The following is a 21,809-nucleotide window of genomic DNA, read 5'->3' on the forward strand; positions in this document are numbered from 1 at the left end:
CTGCCTCACCCACAGCCTTTGGACGACTTCCTTCCCCGAAGCAACGACGTTGTCGCCGACTCTCCTAAAGAAGCGGAGAAAGAGGGAGGGGAGAGGGAGAGGGAGAAGGAAGAAGAAAAAGAGTAAATGCTAAGTTCATTCCTTTAATTGTTCATTTTCACCTTCAGTTATTCAGGAGATCCGGTTTGATCCCTGGGTGGGGAAGATCCCCTGAAGGAGGGCATGGCAACCCACTCCGGTGTTCTTGCCTGGAAAATCCCACGGACAGAGGAGTCTGGGGGGCTACAGTCCCTGGGGTCGCACAGAGTCGGACAGACCTTAACGACTAACACTTAAACTTGTTTATGGCACATTACCTTAAATTTTCTCTTTTAAAAATAGCGTTAATACTGATTCACAAATTTTGACATATTTAATGTTTTATAATCACTTATAGGACTTCCTTGGTGTAGGGAATATGCTATGCACAGGCCTGTACTATAATTAACAGGGCTTCTTTGAAAAATAAGAATGACTTTCTCATCACCCCCAGGCAAAGGGCTGGGAGCAGTAAAAAGTATATCATGGAAAAACATCTTGAAAACAAGATGTTGAAGTACAGATATGACTGATGGAATGCCATTAGTGAAGGTTCTCATAACCAGAGTCTTGAGGGAGTTGCTGAGAAAGGTTGTCACTAGCTGTGGGGCTAAACAGAGTCATGAAAGGCCTGAAGGTTTGACATTGAGGACTGTGCATTATATTTCTTTATCCCTGATCTGAGATTGTAAAAAAACAGATATCTAGAGCACGTACAAGGAAGTCAGATCAGATCAGTCACTCAATCACGTCCGACTCTTTGCGACCCCATGAATCACAACACTCCAGGCCTCCCTGTCCATCACCAACTCCCGGAGTTCACTCAGACTCATGTCCATCGAGTCAGTGATGCCATCCAGCCATCTCATCCTCTGTCGTCCCCTTCTCCTCCTGCCCCCAATCCCTCCCAGCATCAGAGTCTTTTCCAATGAGTCAGCTCTTCGTATGAGGTGGCCAAAGTACTGGAGTTTCAGCTGCATCATTCCTTCCAAAGAAATCCCAGGGCTGATCTCCTTTAGAATGGATTGGTTGGATCTCCTTGCAGTCCAAGGGACTCTCAAGAGTCTTCTCCAACACCACAGTTCAAAAGCATCAATTCTTCGGTGCTCAGCCTTCTTCACAGTCCAACTCTCATATCCATACATGACCACAGGAAAAACCATAGCCTTGACTAGATGGACCTTTGTTGGCAAAGTAATGTCTCTGCTTTTGAATATGCTATCCAGGTTGGTCATAACTTTCCTTCCAAGGAGTAAGCGTCTTTTAATTTCATGGCTGCAGTCACCATCTGTAGTGATTTTGGAGCCCAGAAAAATAAAGTCTGACACTGTTTCCACTGTTTCCCCATCTATTTCCCATGAAGTGATGGGACCGGATGCCATGATCTTCGTTTTCTGAATGTTGAGCTTTAAGCCAACTTTTTCACTCTCCACTTTCACTTTCATCAAGAGGCTTTTTAGTTCCTCTTCACTTTCTGCCATAAGGGTGGTGTCATCTGCATATCTGAGGTTATTGATATTTCTCCCAGAAATCTTGATTCCAGCTTGTGTTTCTTCCAGTCCAGTGTTTCTCATGATGTACTCTGCATATAAGTTAAATAAACAAGGTGACAATATACAGCCTTGACGTACTCCTTTTCCTATTTGGAACCAGTCTGTTGTTCCATGTCCAGTTCTAACTGTTGCTTCCTGACCTGCATACAGATTTCTAAAGAGGCAGATCAGGTGGTCTGGTATTCCCATCTCTTTCAGAATTTTCTACAGTTTATTGTGACCCACACAGTCAAAGGCTTTGGCATAGTCAATAAAGCAGAAATAAATGTTTTTCTGGAACTCTCTTGCTTTTTCCATGATCCAGCAGATGTTGGCAATTTGATCTCTGGTTCCTCTGCCTTTTCTAAAACCGGCTTGAACATCAGGAAGTTCACAGTTCAAGTACTGCTGAAGCCTGGCTTGGAGAATTTTGAGCATTACTTTACTAGTGTGTGAGATGAGCGCAATTGTGTGGTAGTTTGAGCATTCTTTGGCATTGCCTTTCTTTGGGATTGGAATGAAAACTGACCTTTTCCAGTCCTGTGGCCACTGCTGAGTTTTCCACATTTGCTGGCATATTGAGTGCAGCACTTTCACAGCATCATCTTTCAGGATTTGAAATAGCTCAACTGGAATTCCATCACCTCCACTAGCTTTGTTTGTAGTGATGCTTTCTAAGGCCCACTTGACTTCACATTCCAGGATGTCTGGCTCTAGGTCAGTGATCACACCATCGTGATTATCTGGGTCATGAAGATCTTTTTTGTACAGTTCTTCTGTGTATTCTTGCCATCTCTTCTTAATATCTTCTGCTTCTGTTAGGTCCATACCATTTCTGTCCTTTATCGAGCCCATCTTTGCATGAAATGTTCCCTTGATATCTCTAATTTTCTTGAAGAGATCTCTAGTCTTTCCCATTCTGTTGTTTTCCTCTATTTCTTTGCATTGATCCCTGAAGAAGGCTTTCTTATCTCTTCTTGCTATTCTTTGGAACTCTGCATCCAGATGTTCATATCTTTCTTTTTCTCCTTTGCTTTTCTCTTCTTTTCTTTTCACAGCTATTTGTAAGGCCTCCCCAGACAGCCATTTTGCTTTTTTGCATTTCTTTTCCATGGGGATGGTCTTGATCCCTGTCTCCTGTACAATGTCACGAACCTCATTCCATAGTTCATCAGGCACTCTATCTATCAGATCTAGGCCCTTAAATCTATTTCTCACTTCCACTGTATAATCATAAGGGATTTGATTTAGGTCATACCTGAATAGTCTAGTGGTTTTCCCTACTTTCTTCAATTTAGGTCTGAATTTGGCAATAAGGAGTTCATGGTCTGAGCCACAGTCAGCTCCTGGTCTGTTTTTGCTGACTGTATAGAGCTTCTCCATCTTTGGCTGCAAAGAATATAATCAATCTGATTTCGGTGTTGACCATCTGGTGATGTCCATGTATAGAGTCTTCTCTTGTGTTGTTGGAAGAGGGTGTTTGTTATGACCAGTGCATTTTCTTGGCAAAACTCTATTAGTCTTTGCCCTGCTTCATTCTGTATTCCAAGGCCAAATTTGCCTGTTACTTCAGGTGTTTCTTGACTTCCTACAAGGAAGTAGATGTTAGCAATAAAAGGCATGCAAGGATTAGGATCTGGGCTTTTGCCTGCGAGCGGCATCAGCCCCCTTATCCCCACCTTATTTCTGAGTCTTATTTTTCCTTATTCTTCTGCGGAAATGCTCCCTCAGGTCGGTTCATTGTTGCGCTGGTCCCAACACTTGGTAGGACTCTGTGGTAAAGAATACGCCTGCCAATGCAGGAGACAAGGGTTTGATCACTGGGCTGGGAGGATCCAAAACGCAGAAGAGCAACTACGCCTGGGAACCACAGCTACTGAGCTCTAAATCCATTACAATGAGAGGCCCTTGCACAGGCAACACTGGAGAAAAGCCTGCACAGCAATAAAGACCCAGCACAGCCAGAGATATATAAATAAATAAAAGAAGTAGTTTATAATCACTTATAGGTTTTTGTTTTGTTTTGTTTGGCTGCACTATGCAGCTTGTGGGATCTTAGTTCTCACACCAGGGGTGGAAAACTGCCCCCTCCACAGTGAAAGCCCAGAGTCCTAAACACTGGCCATCCAGGGAATTCCCTATTATTCTCTTTGATGCTTAAATTATTCCAGATTCAACCAGTGGGAGAGCCCTTTCAAGCTAGCATCTTTGTTTATTTTCAAAAATCTCTGTTTATCACAAATCTTCAATTTGAAAATTTTCAATCCTGAAGAAAATTGAAAGTTGAAAGAATAGAACAGGGAATTCCCCAGCAATCCAGTGGTTTAGGATTGCATGCTCTCACTGCCCAGAGTGTGGGTTGAATCTCTGGCCTGGGAATTAAGACCCCACAAGCCTCACGGCAGGACAAAATAAAATAGTACATTAAGCATCATATATGGATACGGTGATCCATTTGAAAGTCATTTGCAGTTCATATACATCCACATTGGACTTTGAGCCTTTCCTTATTTTTTGGCACACACATAATGTTCTAGACTCACTCACCTTACTTTTTTTCTGCCCACACCTGGAAACAGCCCTTTCTATAAGGAATCCTGTTTCCTTTTAGTAGAGAATGGTATTTAGAAACCAAGATCTGGGTGCTAGGTATGCTGAATGCTACTGGATTGTCATTAATTATGGTTTTTGGTTTTTTTAGTTCACTCTAACTTTTAAAATCGCTTACTAATTTATTCTTGTGTCTTGAATATTCCTTCTCCAATCCTTTGCTTAACTCAGGTCAGTTGATGGAGTGACTCTAGTGGATTATAGTGTTACGTAGGTAGAATAGGGAAAAGGAGTCCAAATTGGCGGTGGCTAAAAGGCAAGGAAGGGAAAAGCCCGAGAAAATAGAACAAAGGAAGGTCAAAGGAAGGTCCGAGGACCAGAGTGAAGACTTCAGGTAGAACAAACGGCACTCCTGGCTAAGCCCAATTTACATAGGGCAGGCCCAGATGGAGGAAAAAGCAGATAAAAGGAGGAGCCAAAGCGTTTGCTCTCTTTCTCTCCTGTGGGCTGCGCTCTCTCTCTCTCTCTCTCTCTTTCTCTGTCTCCCCCTCCCCTGCACGCTCCTCCACTCTCTTCTCTTTGAGTCTTTGGGTTGGCATGCCCTCACGCTTCGAGGATGGATTCTCCTGTTATCTTCTAAATAAAATAGAGCTGTAACACTGATTTGCTTAAGAGCTATAACACGGTTTGTCCAAGACCCAAGAGCTGTGACTCGCCAAGGGCTTTAATGTCCGTCGCTCCAAATCTTTGTTGTGATGAGACAAAGAACTGAGGAACATACACTCGTGTGACAATAGTAACTGATATTTATATATTTTGTTTATATATATATATAAAACATATATGTTTGTGTTCTGTGTACATATATACGGAACATATATATATATATATGTGTTCCATAGCATTCCTTCCCATTTCTTTCCTTTCTCTTTTCTTCTGGATATATTTGTGAGACTACTCCTTTCCTCCATTTAGTCCTGGTGATAAATTTCCATCACTGAATTCCGGTATGGAATGGCCTGGGTTTATGACACATGTTGACCAGAATACCCCACTTTCCCACCAGGCATGGTTAATTCTGATCTGGGCATATGATTCAAGAAGGATTGATCATAATCTTGCCTAACAACAGTGCCAATAAACTGATAGAAGCGCCCTTCTATGGTTAGCCTGGGAAGATGTGAGTTTGGACGTACTGATGGCTACCTTCTTGCCACATGGAGAGAGTCTGCAGAGTGAAGACAAACAGAAGCAAACAGAGTAGAGGATAGAGAAATACAGGTCCTGATGTCATTATTTGGGCCCCTGAATCTAGCCCTGTCTGAAACACACAGGCTTTGCAAGAAGAACTTTGGGCTTTGCAGTTACATCAACAAATAGAGTCTATTTCTCCTTAAGCAGATAATCCAGTCACCATTCTCCTCCCCCTCCCCAGATCTTTGATAATCAATTTCATATGTGGGGACATTGGCCTATTTTTGGAGATGGAATGTAGAGAACTTGATGTCATAGCATGTATCTGATGGAGATGTGAAGGCTCATTACAGTCCTGAGATTCTTATTTTGAGTTACTGCATGCGTGCTGGGTCACTTCAGCCATGTCCGACTCTTTGCAACCACATGGTTAGCAGCCCGCCAGGCTCCTCTGTCCATGGGAGTCCCCAGGCAAGAATACTGGAGTGGGTTGCCATGCCTCCTCCAGGGCATCCTCCCAACCCATGGATTGAACCCACATTTGTCTGCTATATTGGCAGGTGCGTTCTTTACCACCAGCGCCACCTGGGAAACCCTTTGAGTTACTGGGAGCAGGTTAAAGATGTTTATTAAAATGCCCTAGTTAGCATAGGAAATATATTGATGATCAATAACCCAAGTAGTGGATGACTAGCTAGAAAGTGAAAGTGAAGTCGCTCAGTCGTGTCCGACTCTTTGCGACCCCATGGACTGTAGCCTACCAGGCTTCTCTGTCCATGGGATTTTCCAGGCAAGAGTACCAGAGTTGCTTGCCATTTCCTTCTCCAGGGGGTTTTCCTGACCCAGGGATTGAACCCAGGTCTCCAACATTGCGGGCAGATGCTTTACCTCTGAGCCACCAGGGAAGCAGAAACACTCTGATGTCTAAAGGACCTTTTTTTTTTTTTTTTCTTTTTCTAAAGGAATTCAACAGTCACTTATGACCCAGGTGTATGGTTTTTATGAGTAACCCTTTAATACTATGAACTCAGGGAAGTAAATTGCAATGCATAAGATTAAAGGCTTTATTGGGCATCTTAAAGCCAGATCTTGCCCTCAGCACAAATACAACACTATGTATTGGACTCAGGAATTCTCTGTTCCTCATTAACATCCATGTTCTACCAATTTATAAATGAATTCAGCAATGTTTCCTATTTCTACCTCATTTACCCCCAAATTAAAATATAGAATGAAAGATTTTTCCACTGACCCATTGTAAAAATAACTATTGACATATGAAGATAAATATGTGACACTATTTCTGAATGTTATTTATCCAAAACACAGGTGATTAAACAGAAAACAAAGGGTATAAACATCACAAATAACTTTAACCTTCACCTAGTGGTCATGGTCCTAGCCTAGTGCATTGATGAAGTTAGAGGTCATGGGTGTTTAACATAAATTACCTCATTTAATCTCACAATTCTACAAGGTGATTATTATTTCTCCTTTCTACAGAGAGTGAAAATTTGTAATTCTCTGAAGATCGGTAGCTTTCTCAAAGTCATACAACCAATGATGTGGGTCTGGAATTCAGTACTGATCTAGGTTATCCAAAGTTTAACCCTTATCCAGCTTCATGTGTATTTCCCAGCAAGGCTAGGTGGGGGATAAAATATAGAATTGGGAGTTTTCTCTAGCAGAAGGGTTGCGGATGCTGACGATCCCCAAGATTACATCATTTCCAGTGTTGCCAAGTCCTGAAGCAGCAATTATATAACTCTGATGACAGGTCTTTATTACCAGTGTTGGATCCAAAAAAAGCCCACAGAGGAGAGGAGACAGTGACTATCTGCTTGTCTCTAATGAGGCTCTCAGGGCATATGGCCCTAGTGGCCATCTAGTCTCCTGTAAAGAGCTGACCATGTGATACCCAAACATCCTTCTTGCACAAAGGGCTGTGTCTGTGCACCCCATCCCCTTGTTCATGCAGACTCAGCCTAAAAACCCAAAGATGAGTCCCTCTCCTTCAGAAAAAAAATCTCTTGCCAGGTCTAGAAAAGAGAAGCAAACATGGGAATTCTGGGGACCGTGAAGACTACATTCTTCCTGGGTAAGAGTCAGATGGGTGGGACTTCATCAATCATTTATTTATTTATTTATGTAAATTTATTTATTGGTGGGCTGCTGTCTATGGGGTCACACAGAGTCAGACAAGACTGAAGCGACTTAGCAGCAGCAGCAGCAGCAAGGTGTAAAGCCTTAAGGGGGCACTCCTCATTACATCTTCCTTTAGTGACTTTGTAGAAACAGTTCTGAGCTCATCTGCAGTTCTTGCTCGGGCATAGCCAGTATGTTTTATCTGTTTATGAGACTCTGAACTGTGAGGAAAACAAATGGACTGAGTTTCTGCCAATCCTCTGGGTTGTTTCCATTTTAATTTTAGGAATTTGAGTTAGGGAGCTCAGCACACATAGCCAAAAAGGCTGACTCAGAGCTCTGTAAATTGCTCCAGAAATTTGAGCCCAGGAAGAAGTAGCAGCGATACTATCATTAGTAGCAGTTTTTGATTGATCATTATATCATCCTCAGAGCAGGTGTGCTAGGAATGTGTAACAGCTACAGATTAGAGGTAAGGGAACTAAAAAATATTCTCTAAGGCAACATCACTAATGATATTAATATCAATGACATCAGTACTCTGTTTCAGGGTATATGCTTACTACATGTCAGTCTCTATGTCAACCTTTTACACTTGTGTTATCCAGTACTCATCATAAATAATAAAGTCTCTATTAATATTCCTGTATCTGTAGTGTTTCTGATACTTACATTAAAAAATACATGATTATGGTAGAAAGTTTAAACATACACAAAAATTATGGACAAAACCACTGTCACATTTTCTCGGTGTCCTTCTAGAGGTACAGCACGAGCATAGGGAAACAGCCCTAATTTTGCTAATAGAAGAGGCACAAAACATACCTGGAGAAAAGTGCTAATGCCTCAGCAAGGTTTTAATACCACTGCCTTTTTCCTTGCATTCTTCTTAATTGCCCCATTTTGACCATCATTTCCAGACTTTTGAATTTTTCCTGCTGCTGTCTGCTTTTGGGTCTAGGCTCCCAGCCACATGGGAGAGGCGAACCAGTCGAGAGTCTCTGAGTTCCTCCTCCTGGGGCTCTCCAGGCAGCCCCAGCAGCAGCAACAGCTCCTCTTCCTGCTCTTCCTGACCATGTACCTGGCCACAGTCCTGGGAAACCTGCTCATCCTCCTAGCCATCAGCATGGACTCTCGCCTGCACATCCCCATGTACTTCTTCCTCTGCAACCTGTCTTTCGTGGACATCTGCTTCTCCTCCACCACTGTCCCCAAAGTGCTGGCCAACCACATACTCGGGAGACAGACCATCTCTTTCTCTGGGTGTCTCACGCAGATGTACTTTGTTTTCATGTTCGTGGACATGGACAATTTCCTCCTGGCTGTGATGGCCTATGACCGCTTTGTGGCTGTATGCCACCCCTTACACTATTCAGCGAAGATGACCCCCCAGCTCTGTGTCCTGCTGGTCACTGGGTCGTGGATCATTGCCAACTTGAATGTCCTGTTGCACACCCTGCTGATGGCTCGACTCTCCTTCTGTGCAGACAATGCCATCCCCCACTTCTTCTGTGATGTGACCCCCCTCCTCAAACTCTCCTGCTCTGACACACACCTCAATGAGGTGGTGATTCTGACTGAGGGTGCCCTGATCATGATCACCCCGTTCGTTTGCATCCTGGCTTCATATGTCCGCATCACCTGTGCTGTCCTGAGGATCCCATCCACAAAGGGGAGATGGAAAGCCTTCTCCACCTGTGGCTCCCACCTGGCTGTGGTTTCCCTCTTCTATGGCACCATCATTGCTGTGTATTTCAACCCTTTGTCCTCCCACTCGTCGGAGAAGGACACTGTAGCTACTGTGATGTACACGGTGGTGACCCCCACGCTGAATCCTTTCATCTACAGCCTGAGGAACAGAAACTTGAAAAGGGCTCTTGGAAAAGTGGTTGGCAGGAAAATGTTTTCTGTCTCAGGAGAGAATCAAAACTGAGCATCCTCCCCATGCAGATTTATTTTCTTAGTAACTAAGTAGCTGTTGAGCCGTTTTGCCAAGGGCAGTCTGGAAGGAAACGTTGATGGACAGGGAGGCCTGGCGTGCTGCAATTCATGGGGTTGCAAAGAGTCGGACACGACTGAGCGACTGAACTGAACTGAGGGGCATGTAGAAGACAATCATTATTTATTTGTGGACCTAATTCATCTATAACCCTGCTGCATCTACCAAGTAAAGAGACGGGTTTTTTTTTTTTTTTAATGACTAACTGTTGAATTATTTTACAACCACATCCAATTTTTTAAGTGGTATGTTTAGAAAGATACAGGTTCCACATATTTTTGAATATTAAAGTCACCTGGAAGTTACGGCCCACCCACTGATGTCCAGGTCCCAGCACAGACCAAATAGATCAGAATCTCTGGATGTGGGGCCTTAACACTGAGGTTTTAGAATCTCGCGATTCTATTGTGCAGTCAGGATGACGAATCACTGGTCTCCATCATCTTATGTGCTCTCTGTCATGGTGAGTCATAAAGACTGGGTCACAAAAACGCTCACAAGAGTGGTTATGAGACGCAGATAAAGAAACAACCGAGTGAAATATGAGGACTAAAGTCGATAGTAATATTTCAGGTGAGACTCAGGGGCTCAGGTGGACTTTCGGTTCAGATCTTGGAGAGGCGAAGCGGCGCAGAATGCGGAAACCCCCTGTGAGCATCCTGATTGGCTCTCTGATCTTAGGGGGCGGGGTCATCCGGGCAATTTTTGGTACTAGGAATCCAAATCAACATTTGCCCCTTGCTTTCCTCCCTGGCTAGCAACCCTCCGCCACACCTTCAAACCAAGTCAAATGCCACCTCGTCCTCCACGAGCCCTTCTGATTCTCGAGCTCTGTTTTTTCCTTTGGTTTATTCTTCCCCTCCACAAGGATTTCCCACATATTATGAGACAGTCCATACCCAAATTCACATGCTATTCACTTTATTCCCTAGTGTCTGGCACTGCTCTTAGACCAAAGGCAATACTCAGATCTAGCTGAAAGAAAAATAAAAAAAAGGATGAATGAATGTCGCCTAAACTTTTATCTATTTTGGCTGTGCTGGGTCTTCATTGCAGTGAAGGGGCTGTGTTACCCAGAGGTATATACCATCTTAGTTCCCCAACCAGGGATGGAACCCGCATCTCCCACATTGGAAGGCAAGTTCTTTACCAGTATATCACCAGGGAAATCCTCGCCTTAACTTTTAATTTGAACATTCTTGCTTGAGAAGGAGTTTAAAATTTGCCTCATTTAAAAATCACTTGTTACTTGACAGGTAATACCTACATACTATGGAACATTAAAAAAATCATTAAGAAGAAGATCAAAATAACTTGTAAATTTGCTGCTCCAAGATAACTTCAGTATTACACATGGGAGAAGGCAATGGCACCCCACTCCAGTACTGTTGCTTGGAAAATCCCATGGACGGAGGAGCCTGGTAGGCTGCAGTCCATGGGGTCGCTAAGAGTCAGACACGACTGAGCAAGTTCACTTTCACTTTCCACTTTCATGTATTGGAGAAGGAAATGGCAACCCACTCCAGTGTTCTTGCCTGGAGAATCCCACGGACGGAGAAGCCTGGTGGGCTGCCGTCCATGGGGTCACACAGAGTCAGACACGACTGAAGTGAGTTAGCATAGCTTTAGAAAAGTTGGCTGCACTTTTCCCATTTGTGTTCTCATTTTCCACCTCCTTCTTCCCATCTCAGTAAAAGTCTTAGAAATTTGATTTTAATGGCCATATAATATTTTATCCACTCATGGATGCAATTTATTTATTCCTTGACTCTGGACAACTTAAAGTGTCTCTGTGCTATAAATAACACAGCTGTACACTTCCTGGTGTAGACATCTTTGTGTTCCTTAGTGTCACAGTTAGCCTACATACCTATTGCCCGAACTTGGAGTAAAAATTAAGGTCATCATTCCTTTATTTCTTCATTATTTCTGTCCCACCCCACCTGATAAAACTGTCAGAAAGTCCAGTACCTTTCTCTTGGTGTCAGAGCATCTCAGAAATTCACTCAAAGGAATCAGTCAGTCTTGCTTTCTGCTGCCAGGTGGAGAGAGAGAACTGGAAGTTGGACCCACCCAAGGCCATGATTGTGTGAGTTGCTAGAACCCAGTGTAGCTACTGAACCTTGATCTTGTTTGATCTCCCGGAGGCCTGTTTTGCAACTAAGCCTGTGCACCGCGACTACTGAGCCTCTGCTCTAGAGCTCATGCTCTGCAATGAGAGAAGCCGCCGCAGTGAGGAGCTGCACACCACAACTAGAGAGTGGCCCCCACTTGCTGCGGCTAGAAGAAAGCCCACACAGCAACAAAGACCAAGCAGGGCCAACAATTAATACATATGTAACATTATTTTTAAAATAAAGTAAGGTATGTTCATTTTTTTAAAGACACAATGCCACTGCATAAATAATTGTCCTGCCTACTTTTTGGCCTCTTTGTACCACACGATGATGGTAAAAAATATTGTCTAAGGTTTAGATGTCACTCTTGGGTCAAAACTTGAAGATACTAGAAAGAAGACAGATTAGCATGGCCCCTGCGCAAGGATGACACGCAAATTCGTGAAGCGTTCCATATTTTTTCTGGGGGAAAAAAAAAAAAAAGAAATGAAGACAGCACTATGGCGATAAATCCCAGACAAAATTTCCTGAGACCTCAAACTGGGACCTGGCTGATCTGGGCCTGTGCCCATAGATGGAGAGACTCAGTTATGAAATCCTTGTTCTTCTCTCTAATGAGGCTCTTAGGGAATTTGGTCCCAATGGTTGTGAAGTTCTTGCAAACACCTGCTCTGTGATTGCCCCAAATATTATTCCTGTACAGGGGACTAGGACCATGAACCCTGCTCCCCACTCACAGGACCTGTCTGTGTTTCTAAGACATTCTGGTCCTCGAAATGGATAGAAGCACTGATGACCACTTATCCAGACATGAAGAACGCTTGATGGCAATAAGCACCAACCTCCCCCAGGTAAGAATACAGCAGTGAAGACACTGATATCTATTAAGACAGGAAATCTTTAAAGGAACCTCCTCTGCCATGTCTTCCAGATACAGGAAGTTAGTAGCAGGAGGTCGTGAGTCCATCAGGTGTCACTCAAGATGAACCCAGTAATGATCAACCGTTCCTCTTGTTTCTTTAAGAGCCATGTATGAGTTAGGTGGGTAGGGGAAGAACTGGAGTATTTAAGCAGAGACTATATACTCAAAGGGAGAATGCAATGGCACCCCACTCCAGTACTTTTGCCTGGAAAACCCCTTGCACAGAGGAGCCTGATAGGCTGCAGTACATGGGGTCACGAAGAGTCAGACATGACTGAGCGACTTCACTTTCACTTTTCACTTTCATGCATTGGAGAAGGAAATGGCAACCCACTCCAGTATTCTTGCCTGGAGAATCCCAGGGACCGGGGAGCCTGGTGGGCTGCCATCTATGGGGTCACACAGAGTCGGACCCGACTGAAGTGACTTAGCAGCAGAAGCAGCATATAGTCAAAGAGTCATGCTGTGTAGAAGCTTGCCTGTTTTTCAGATTTTTTAAATAAAAATTTCGTCAGTTATGCCTCAATAAATCCTCAATAAAGTACAGGGGAGAAAGCAATGGTATTTTCAAGATAATAATACACCATCAGCTGATTGTTCATCAGCTTCCCTGGTGCCTCAGTGGTAAAGAATCTGCCTGGCAATGCCTGCCAATGCAGGTTGGATCCCTGGTTCAGGAAAGATCCCCTGGAGAAAGAAATGGCAACCCACTTAATTATTCTTGCCTAGAGAATTCCATGGATGGAGGAGCCTGGTGAGCGATAGTCCATGGAATCACAAAGAGTTGGACACTGCCTCGAGACTAAACAAGCAGTTGGTTGTTCTATTCAGGGCTCTTCCAGACCAGTCAGCAAAGACTGTCATTCCCCAAAGCAGCCACACAAGGGTTAAAGTTTTAGGCACTCAGTCGTCTCTGACTTTGCGACCCCATAGACTGTAGCCCTACAGGCTCCTCTGTCCATGGGATTCTAATAACATAAGAATCAGTAAGTCCAATAGGGAAAACATCAGAACTGAGTGTTGGAGATCAGGAGCGTAGGTGGGGTGCACAATGGGAGCAGCAAATCTATAAACTGATTTGCAAATGTGATCCTGCCTGGAGCCCGATTTCGCAGCTATTGACCTTCCTTGTCTGGGTTTCTGATTTCACTGTTGTCTATTCACCTAGATTCAGCTTAGGAGAGGGGCAAACCAGTCGAGTGTCTCTGAGTTCCTCCTCCTGGGGCTCTCCAGGCAGCCCCAGGAGCAGCAGCTCCTCTTCCTGCTCTTCCTCACCATGTACCTGGCCACCGTTCTGGGAAACCTGCTCATCCTCCTAGCCATCAGCGTGGACTCCCGCCTGCACATCCCCATGTACTTCTTCCTCTGCAACCTGTCTTTTGTGGACATCTGCTTCTCCTCCACCACTGTCCCCAAAGTGCTGGCCAACCACATACTCGGGAGACAGACCATTTCCTTCTCTGGCTGCCTCATGCAGATGTATTTTCTCTTTGAGTTTGCTGACATGGACAATTTCCTCCTGGCTGTGATGGCCTATGACCGCTTTGTGGCTGTATGCCACCCCTTACACTATTCAGCAAAGATGACCCCCCAGCTCTGTGCCCTGCTGGTCACTGGATCGTGGGTCACTGCCAGCTTGAATGCTCTGTTGCACACCCTACTGATGGCACGACTCTCCTTCTGTGCAGACAATGCCATCCCCCACTTCTTCTGTGATGTGACCCCCCTCCTCAAACTCTCCTGCTCTGACACACACCTCAGTGAGGTGATGATTCTGACTGAGGGTGCCCTGATCATGATCACCCCGTTCGTTTGCATCCTGGCTTCATATGTCCGCATCACCTGTGCTGTCCTGAGGATCCCATCCACAAAGGGGAGATGGAAAGCCTTCTCTACCTGTGGCTCCCACCTGGCTATGGTTTCCCTCTTCTATGGCACCATCATTGCTGTGTATTTCAACCCTTTGTCCTCCCACTCGTCGGAGAAGGACACTGTAGCTACTGTGATGTACACGGTGGTGACCTCCATGCTGAATCCTTTCATCTACAGCCTGAGGAACAGAGACTTGAAAAGGGCTCTTGGAAAAGTGGTTGGCAGGAAAATGTTTTCTGTCTCAGGAGACAATCAAAACTGAGCATCCTCCCCATGCAGATTTATTTTCTTAGTAACTAAGTAGCTGTTGAGCCGTTTTGCCAAGGGCAGTCTGGAAGGAAACGTTGATGGACAGGGAGGCCTGGCGTGCTGCAATTCATGGGGTCGCAAAGAGTCGGACACGACTGAGCGACTGAACTGAACTGAGGGGCATGTAGAAGACAATCATTATTTATTTGTGGACCTAATTCATCTATAACCCTGCTGCATCTACCAAGTAAAGAGACGGGTTTTTTTTTTTTTTAATGACTAACTTTTGAATTATTTTACAACCACATCCAATTTTTCTTTTTAAGTGGTATGTTTAGAAAGATACAGGTTCCACATATTTTTGAACATTAAAGTCACCTGGAAGTTACGGCCCACCCACTGATGTCCAGGTCCCAGCACAGACCAAATAGATCAGAATCTCTGGAAGTGGGGCCCCAACACTGAGATTTTAGAAATCTCGCGATTCTACTGTGCAGTCAGGATGACGAATCACTGGTCTCCATCATCTTATGCGCTCTCTGTCATGGTGAGTCATAAAAACTGGGTCACAAAAACGCTCACAAGAGTAGTTATGAGACGCAGATAAAGAAACAACCGAGTGAAAGAAATATGAGGACTAAAGTCGATAGTAATATTTCAGGTGAGACTCAGAGGCTCAGGTGGACTTTTGGTTCAGAGCTTGGAGAGGCGAAGCGGCGCAGAATACGGAAACCCCCTGTGAGCATCCTGATTGGCTGTCTGATCTCAGGGGGCGGGGTCATCCGGGCAATTTTTGATACTAGGAATCCAAATCAACGTTTGCTCTTCCTTCTGCCGGGACCCACGTCCCTTGCTTTCCTCCCTGGCTAGCAACCCTCTGCCACAACCTTCAAACCAAGTCAAATGCCACCTCGTCCTCCACGAGCCCTTCTGATTCTCGAGCTCTGTTTTTTTCTTTGGCTTATTCTTCCCCTCCACAAGGATTTCCCACATATTATGAGACAGTCCATACCCAAATTCACATGCTATTCACTTTATTCCCTAGTGTCTGGCACTGCTCTTAGACCAAAGGCAAAGATCTAGCTGAAAGGGAAAAAAAAAAAAGGATGAATGAATGTCGCCTAAACTTTTATCTATTTTGGCTGTGCTGTGTCTTCATTGAGAGGCATATACCATCTTAGTTCCCCAACCAGGGATGGAACCCGTATCTCCCACATTGGAAGGCAAGTTCTTTACCCCTAAATCACCAGGGAAATCCTTGCCTTAACTTTTAATTTGAACATTCTTGCTTGAGAAGGAGTTTGAAATTTTCCCCATTTAAAAATCACTTTTGTTACTTACTGGTAATACCTACATGGAACATTAAAAAAATCACCAAGAAGATCAAAATAACTTGTAAATTTGCTGCTCCAAGATAACTTCAGTGTTACACATAAATATAGCTTTAGAGAAGTTGGCTGCAGTTTTCTCATTTGTGTTCTCATTTTCCACCTCCTTCTTCCCATCTCAGTAAAAGTCTTAGAAATTTGATTTTAATGGTCGTATAATATTTTATCCACTCGTGGATGCAATTTATTTATTCCTTGACTCTGGACAACTTAAACTGTCTCTGTGCTATAAATAACACAGCTGTACACTTCCTGGTGTAGAGATCTTTGTGTTCTTTAGTGTCACAGTTAGCCTACATACCTATTGCCCGAACTTGGAGTAAAAATTAAGGTCATCATTCCTTTATTTCTTCATTATTTCTGTCCCACCCCACCTGATAAAACTGTCAGAAAGTCCAGTACCTTTCTCTTGGTGTCAGAGCATCTCAGAAATTCACTCAAAGGAATCAGTCAGTCTTGCTTTCTGCTGCCAGGTGGAGAGAGAGAACCGGAAGTTGGACCCACCCAAGGCCATGATTGTGTGAGTTGCTAGAACCCAGTGTAGCTACTGAACCTTGATCTTGTTTGATCTCCCGGAGGCCTGTTTTGCTGCAGCATTGATGCTCGTGGCTCACATCCCTTTGGGGTCCACCTCTGGCCTCGAGTCACAGCTATTGGAGGTCAAGTTTATTTTATCCTCCATAAAATTCTGACTCTGCTCCATGGTGGCTCCATGCATGGGGGCTCCCAACTCCATTGTGTCAAACCAGCTCTGCCCGTGAACACCCAGCTCAGATTTACCCTTCCACCTTTGAGAATCCTGCTGGATCCTTGGGGTCTTTTTTATGTGGAATGGACTTCAATCAGGTTTCTTCTACATCATAGCTGTATCTGTGAATCAGGATTCACATAAGTGTATATGAAGATGATAATATTTGGATATTGATTGATTTGTAAAGTAGTGAACATTTTAACTATTTTCTCTACAATATTTGGATGTTGATTGATCTGTAAAGTAATAAACATTTCAACTATTTTCTCTCTGTATATTAATAGATTTTACCTTTTGATTTGATGCTGGGTTATGGAGGGCATGGAGCTTCACGAATGTTATACATTCATCATAGATTGTATCTGTTAGGAACTGAAAGATCTTTATCCTCTTTAATCCTTTTTCATCTTAAAGCAGGCTTTAGTTAATATTAAAATCACATCTCTACTTCCTTTCAGCTTGTGTTCATTCATTCTCTCAGACTTTCTAAAATAGTTGACTTGATGAAGGGTTCTTTCCCTGTGTCAGTGTCTTTTTGTTTTTAAGCTTCTAGTACACTAGAGAAAATTAGAATATAATTCTATACTTAGAAAGAATAGTCACTGATGAATGTTTCCATCTCCCATTCCCGGCTACAAATAAAGGAAACAGACTTCCCTGGTAGTCCAGCGGTTAAAAATCCACCTTCCAATGCAGAGAACATGGGTTCCATCCCTGGTCCAGGAAGATTCCACACCTTCCTCGGGGCAACTAAGCCTGTTGCCACAACCACTGATGCCTGCACTCTGGAGCCCAGACTCTGAAACAAGAGAAGCCATGGCAATGAGAAGCCCTCGCAACTAGGGAGTAGCTCCCCACAGCCAGAGAAAGTCCCCGTGCAGCAACGAAGACCCAGTTCAGTCAAAAATAAATAAATACATTTATTAAAAAAAACACAAGTATAAAATTAATACATGCTTTGTAAGACACAGTTCTCCATGTGTTTATTGCTTTTCTGCACATTTTGTGACCAGAGACATTCACTTCTTTTGTTCTAGACCATTTCTTCAAGGATGTTTCTATAATGAACAGCACTGGAAGATAGAAACAGTGTGTCTTTCCAGAGCAAAGGGCAGATTTTTCACCATCCAGTGTAGGCAATGGCACCCCACTCTAGTACTCCTGCCTGGAGAATCCCATGGATGGAGGAGCCTGGTGGGCTGCAGTCCATGGGGTCGCTGAGGGTCAGACACGACTGAGCGACTTCACTTTCATTCACTTTCCTGCATTGGAGAAGGAAATGGCAACCCACTCCAGTGTTCTTGCCTGGAGAGTTCCAGGGACAGGGGAGCCTGGTGGGCTGCCACCTATGGGGTCGCACAGAGTTGGACACGACTGAAGTGACTTAGCAGCAGCAGTATAATAAATGTATTCTTTTCGGGCAAAGTTCAGCCAGGCTTATCCCCAGTGACAAGATCTGATTTCTTAAGCTGAGGAATCCTCTCCTGTGACACATGCATTGTGTGTGCAGGTGGTACTTGTCCTTATCACATCATTCTCTGAGAATCGGGGCTTAGGAACTGGTGTAAATGCAGGCACTCTGGCTCCTGCCCCTGCTGGGAGTAACACAGGCGTGCTTCATTCTATTTTGCTACATAGTTACTGCATTTTTTTTTTGAGCAAATTGAAAGTTGGTGGCAACTCTGTGTCAAACAAGTCTCTTGGTGCCTTCTCCCCAGAAACATTTGCTCACTTTCTGTCTCTGTCCTATTTTGGTAATTCTTGCAATATGTGAAACTTTTTCATTATTATGATAGTTTTATAGTGACATATAATCAGTAATCTTCGATGTTACTACTGCAAGAGATTCTGGCTCTCTCAAGACTCAGATAACGGTTAGCACTTTTTTGGCAAAAAAAAGTATTTTTAAAGTAAGGTATGGGGCTTCCCTGGTGGTTCAGTAGTAAAGAATCTGCCTGCCAATGAAGGAGACACAGTGTGATCCCTGGTCTGGGAAGATCCCACATTCTGTGGAGCAACTAAGCCTGTGCACCGCGACTACTGAGCCTCTGCTCTAGAGCTCATGCTCTGCAATGAGAGAAGCCGCCGCAGTGAGGAGCTGCACACCACAACTAGAGAGTGGCCCCCACTTGCTGCGGCTAGAAGAAAGCCCACACAGCAACGAAGACCAAGCAGGGCCAACAATTAATACATATGTAACATTATTTTTAAAGTAAGGTATGTTCATTTTTTTAAAGACACAATGCCACTGCATAAATAATTGTCTTGCCTACTTTTTGGCCTCTTTGTACCACACGATGATGGTAAAAAATATTGTCTAAGGTTTAGATGTCACTCTTGGGTCAAAACTTGAAGATACTAGAAAGAAGACAGATTAGCATGGCCCCTGCGCAAGGATGACACGCAAATTCGTGAAGCGTTCCATATTTTTTCTGGGGGAAAAAAAAAAAAAGAAATGAAGACAGCACTATGGCGATAAATCCCAGACAAAATTTCCTGAGACCTCAAACTGGGACCTGGCTGATCTGGGCCTGTGCCCGTAGATGGAGAGACTCAGTTATGAAATCCTTGTTCTTCTCTCTAATGAGGCTCTTAGGGAATTTGGTCCCAATGGTTGTGAAGTTCTTGCAAACACCTGCTCTGTGATTGCCCCAAATATTATTCCTGTACAGGGGACTAGGACCATGAACCCTGCTCCCCACTCACAGGACCTGTCTGTGTTTCTAAGACATTCTGGTCCTCGAAATGGATAGAAGCACTGATGACCACTTATCCAGACATGAAGAACGCTTGATGGCAATAAGCACCAACCTCCCCCAGGTAAGAATACAGCAGTGAAGACACTGATATCTATTAAGACAGGAAATCTTTAAAGGAACCTCCTCTGCCATGTCTTCCAGATACAGGAAGTTAGTAGCAGGAGGTCGTGAGTCCATCAGGTGTCACTCAAGATGAACCCAGTAATGATCAACCGTTCCTCTTGTTTCTTTAAGAGCCATGTATGAGTTAGGTGGGTAGGGGAAGAACTGGAGTATTTAAGCAGAGACTATATACTCAAAGGGAGAATGCAATGGCACCCCACTCCAGTACTCTTGCCTGGAAAATCCGATGCACAGAGGAGCCTGGTAGACTGAAATCCATGGGGTTTCGAAGAGTCAGACATGACTGAGCGACTTCACTTTCACTTTTCACTTTCATGCATTGGAGAAGGAAATGGCAACCCACTCCAGTATTCTTGCCTGGAGAATCCCAGGGACTGGGGAGCCTGGTGGGCTGCCATCTATGGGGTTGCACAGAGTCAGACATGACTGAAGTGACTTAGCAGCAGCAGCAGCAGCATATAGTCAAAGAGTCATGCTGTGTAGAAGCTTGCCCGTTTTCAGATTTTTTAAATAAAAATTTCGTCAGTTATGCCTCACTAAATCCTCAATAAAGCACAGGGGAGAAAGCAATGGTATTTTCAAGATAATAATACACCATCAGCTGATTGTTCATCGGCTTCCCTGGTGCCTCAGTGGTAAAGAATCTGCCTGGCAATGCCTGCCAGTGCAGGTTGGATCCCTGGTTCAGGAAAGATCCCCTGGAGGAGGAAATGGCAACCCATTTAAGTATTCTTGCCTAGAGAATTCCATGGATGGAGGAGCCTGGTGAGCGATAGTCCATGGAATCGCAAAGAGTTGAACACGGCCTTGCTACTAAACAAGCAGTTGGTTGTTCTATTCAGGGCTCTTCCAGACCAGTCAGCAAAGACTGTCATTCCCCAAAGCAGCCACACGAGGGCTAAAGTTTTAGGTGCTCAGTCGTGTCTGACTCTTTGCAACCCCATAGACTATAGCCCTACAGGTCCTCTGTCCATGGGATTCTAATAACATAAGAATCAGTGAGTCCAGTGGGGAAAACATCAGAACTGAGTGTTGGAGATCAGGAGCGTAGGTGGGGTGAGCACAACGGGAGTAGCAAATCTGTAAACTGATTTGCAAATGTGATCCTGCCTGGAGCCCGATTTCGCAGTTATTGACCTTCCTTGTCTGGGTTTCTGATTTCACTGTTGTCTCTTCACCCAGATTCAGCTTAGGAGAGGGGCAAACCAGTCGAGTGTCTCTGAGTTCCTCCTCCTGGGGCTCTCCAGGCAGCCCCAGCAGCAGCAGCTCCTCTTCCTGCTCTTCCTCACCATGTACCTGGCCACCGTCCTGGGAAACCTGCTCATCCTCCTAGCCATCAGCGTGGACTCCCGCCTGCACATCCCCATGTACTTTTTCCTCTTCAACCTGTCTTTCGTGGACATCTGCTTCTCCTCCACCACTGTCCCCAAGGTGCTGGCCAACCACATACTCGGGAGACAGACCATCTCTTTCTCTGGGTGTCTGACGCAGATGTACTTTGTTTTCATGTTCGTGGACATGGACAATTTCCTCCTGGCTGTAATGGCCTATGACCGCTTTGTGGCTGTATGCCACCCCTTACACTATTCAGCGAAGATGACCCCCCAGCTCTGTGCCCTGCTGGTCACTGGGTCGTGGGTCACTGCCATTCTGGATATGCTCTTGCACACCCTGCTGATGGCTCGACTCTCCTTCTGTGCAGACAATGCCATCCCCCACTTCTTCTGTGATGTGACCCCCCTCCTCAAACTCTCCTGCTCTGACACACACCTCAATGAGGTGATGATACTGACTGAGGCAGCCCTGATCATGATCACCCCGTTGGTTTGCATCCTGGCTTCATATGTCCTTATCACCTGTGCTGTCCTGAGGATCCCATCCACAAAGGGGAGATGGAAAGCCTTCTCCACCTGTGGCTCCCACCTGGCTGTGGTGTTCCTCTTCTATGGCACTATCATTGCTGTGTATTTCAACCCTTCATCCTCACATTCTTCTGAGAAGGACACTGTAGCTACTGTGATGTACACAGTGGTGACCCCCATGCTGAATCCTTTCATCTACAGCCTGAGGAACAGGGACTTGAAAGGGGCCTTGCAAAAAGTGATTGGCAGGAAAACATGCTCTTCTTGA

At 44.5% G+C, this 21,809-nt stretch overlaps 2 protein-coding genes, 2 non-coding genes and 1 pseudogene across 4 annotated transcripts; all 5 read left to right on the top strand.

Moving 5' to 3' along the window:
• Positions 1-8,402: 8,402 nt before the first annotated feature.
• OR1F1 (olfactory receptor family 1 subfamily F member 1) lies at positions 8,403-9,652 on the top strand. Its single transcript, XM_002697874.5, has one exon. The coding sequence runs from the start codon at positions 8,473-8,475 to the stop codon at positions 9,430-9,432; it is 960 nt and encodes a 319-aa protein (XP_002697920.2). The 5' UTR covers positions 8,403-8,472; the 3' UTR covers positions 9,433-9,652.
• A 2,316-nt stretch (positions 9,653-11,968) lies between these two features.
• LOC112444375 (U6 spliceosomal RNA) lies at positions 11,969-12,076 on the top strand. The gene has a single exon (XR_003032705.1). It is a non-coding gene; the product is annotated as a U6 spliceosomal RNA (small nuclear RNA).
• Positions 12,077-13,813: 1,737 nt separating this feature from the next.
• On the top strand, positions 13,814-14,671 carry OR1F1C (olfactory receptor family 1 subfamily F member 1C). The gene has a single exon (NM_001389856.1). The coding sequence runs from the start codon at positions 13,814-13,816 to the stop codon at positions 14,669-14,671; it is 858 nt and encodes a 285-aa protein (NP_001376785.1).
• Positions 14,672-19,120: 4,449 nt separating this feature from the next.
• LOC112444376 (U6 spliceosomal RNA) lies at positions 19,121-19,228 on the top strand. The gene has a single exon (XR_003032706.1). It is a non-coding gene; the product is annotated as a U6 spliceosomal RNA (small nuclear RNA).
• Positions 20,874-21,809, top strand: OR1F1BP (olfactory receptor family 1 subfamily F member 1B, pseudogene; annotated as a pseudogene).

This window comes from Bos taurus, chromosome 25 (assembly GCF_002263795.3).
Source record: "Bos taurus isolate L1 Dominette 01449 registration number 42190680 breed Hereford chromosome 25, ARS-UCD2.0, whole genome shotgun sequence".
NCBI lineage: Eukaryota > Metazoa > Chordata > Mammalia > Artiodactyla > Bovidae > Bos > Bos taurus.

Coding starts and splice junctions, on each gene's coding strand:
- OR1F1 (XM_002697874.5), top strand. CDS start 8,473: ATGGGAGAGGCGAACCAGTCGAGAGTCTCTGAGTTCCTCCTCCTGGGG.
- OR1F1C (NM_001389856.1), top strand. CDS start 13,814: ATGTACCTGGCCACCGTTCTGGGAAACCTGCTCATCCTCCTAGCCATC.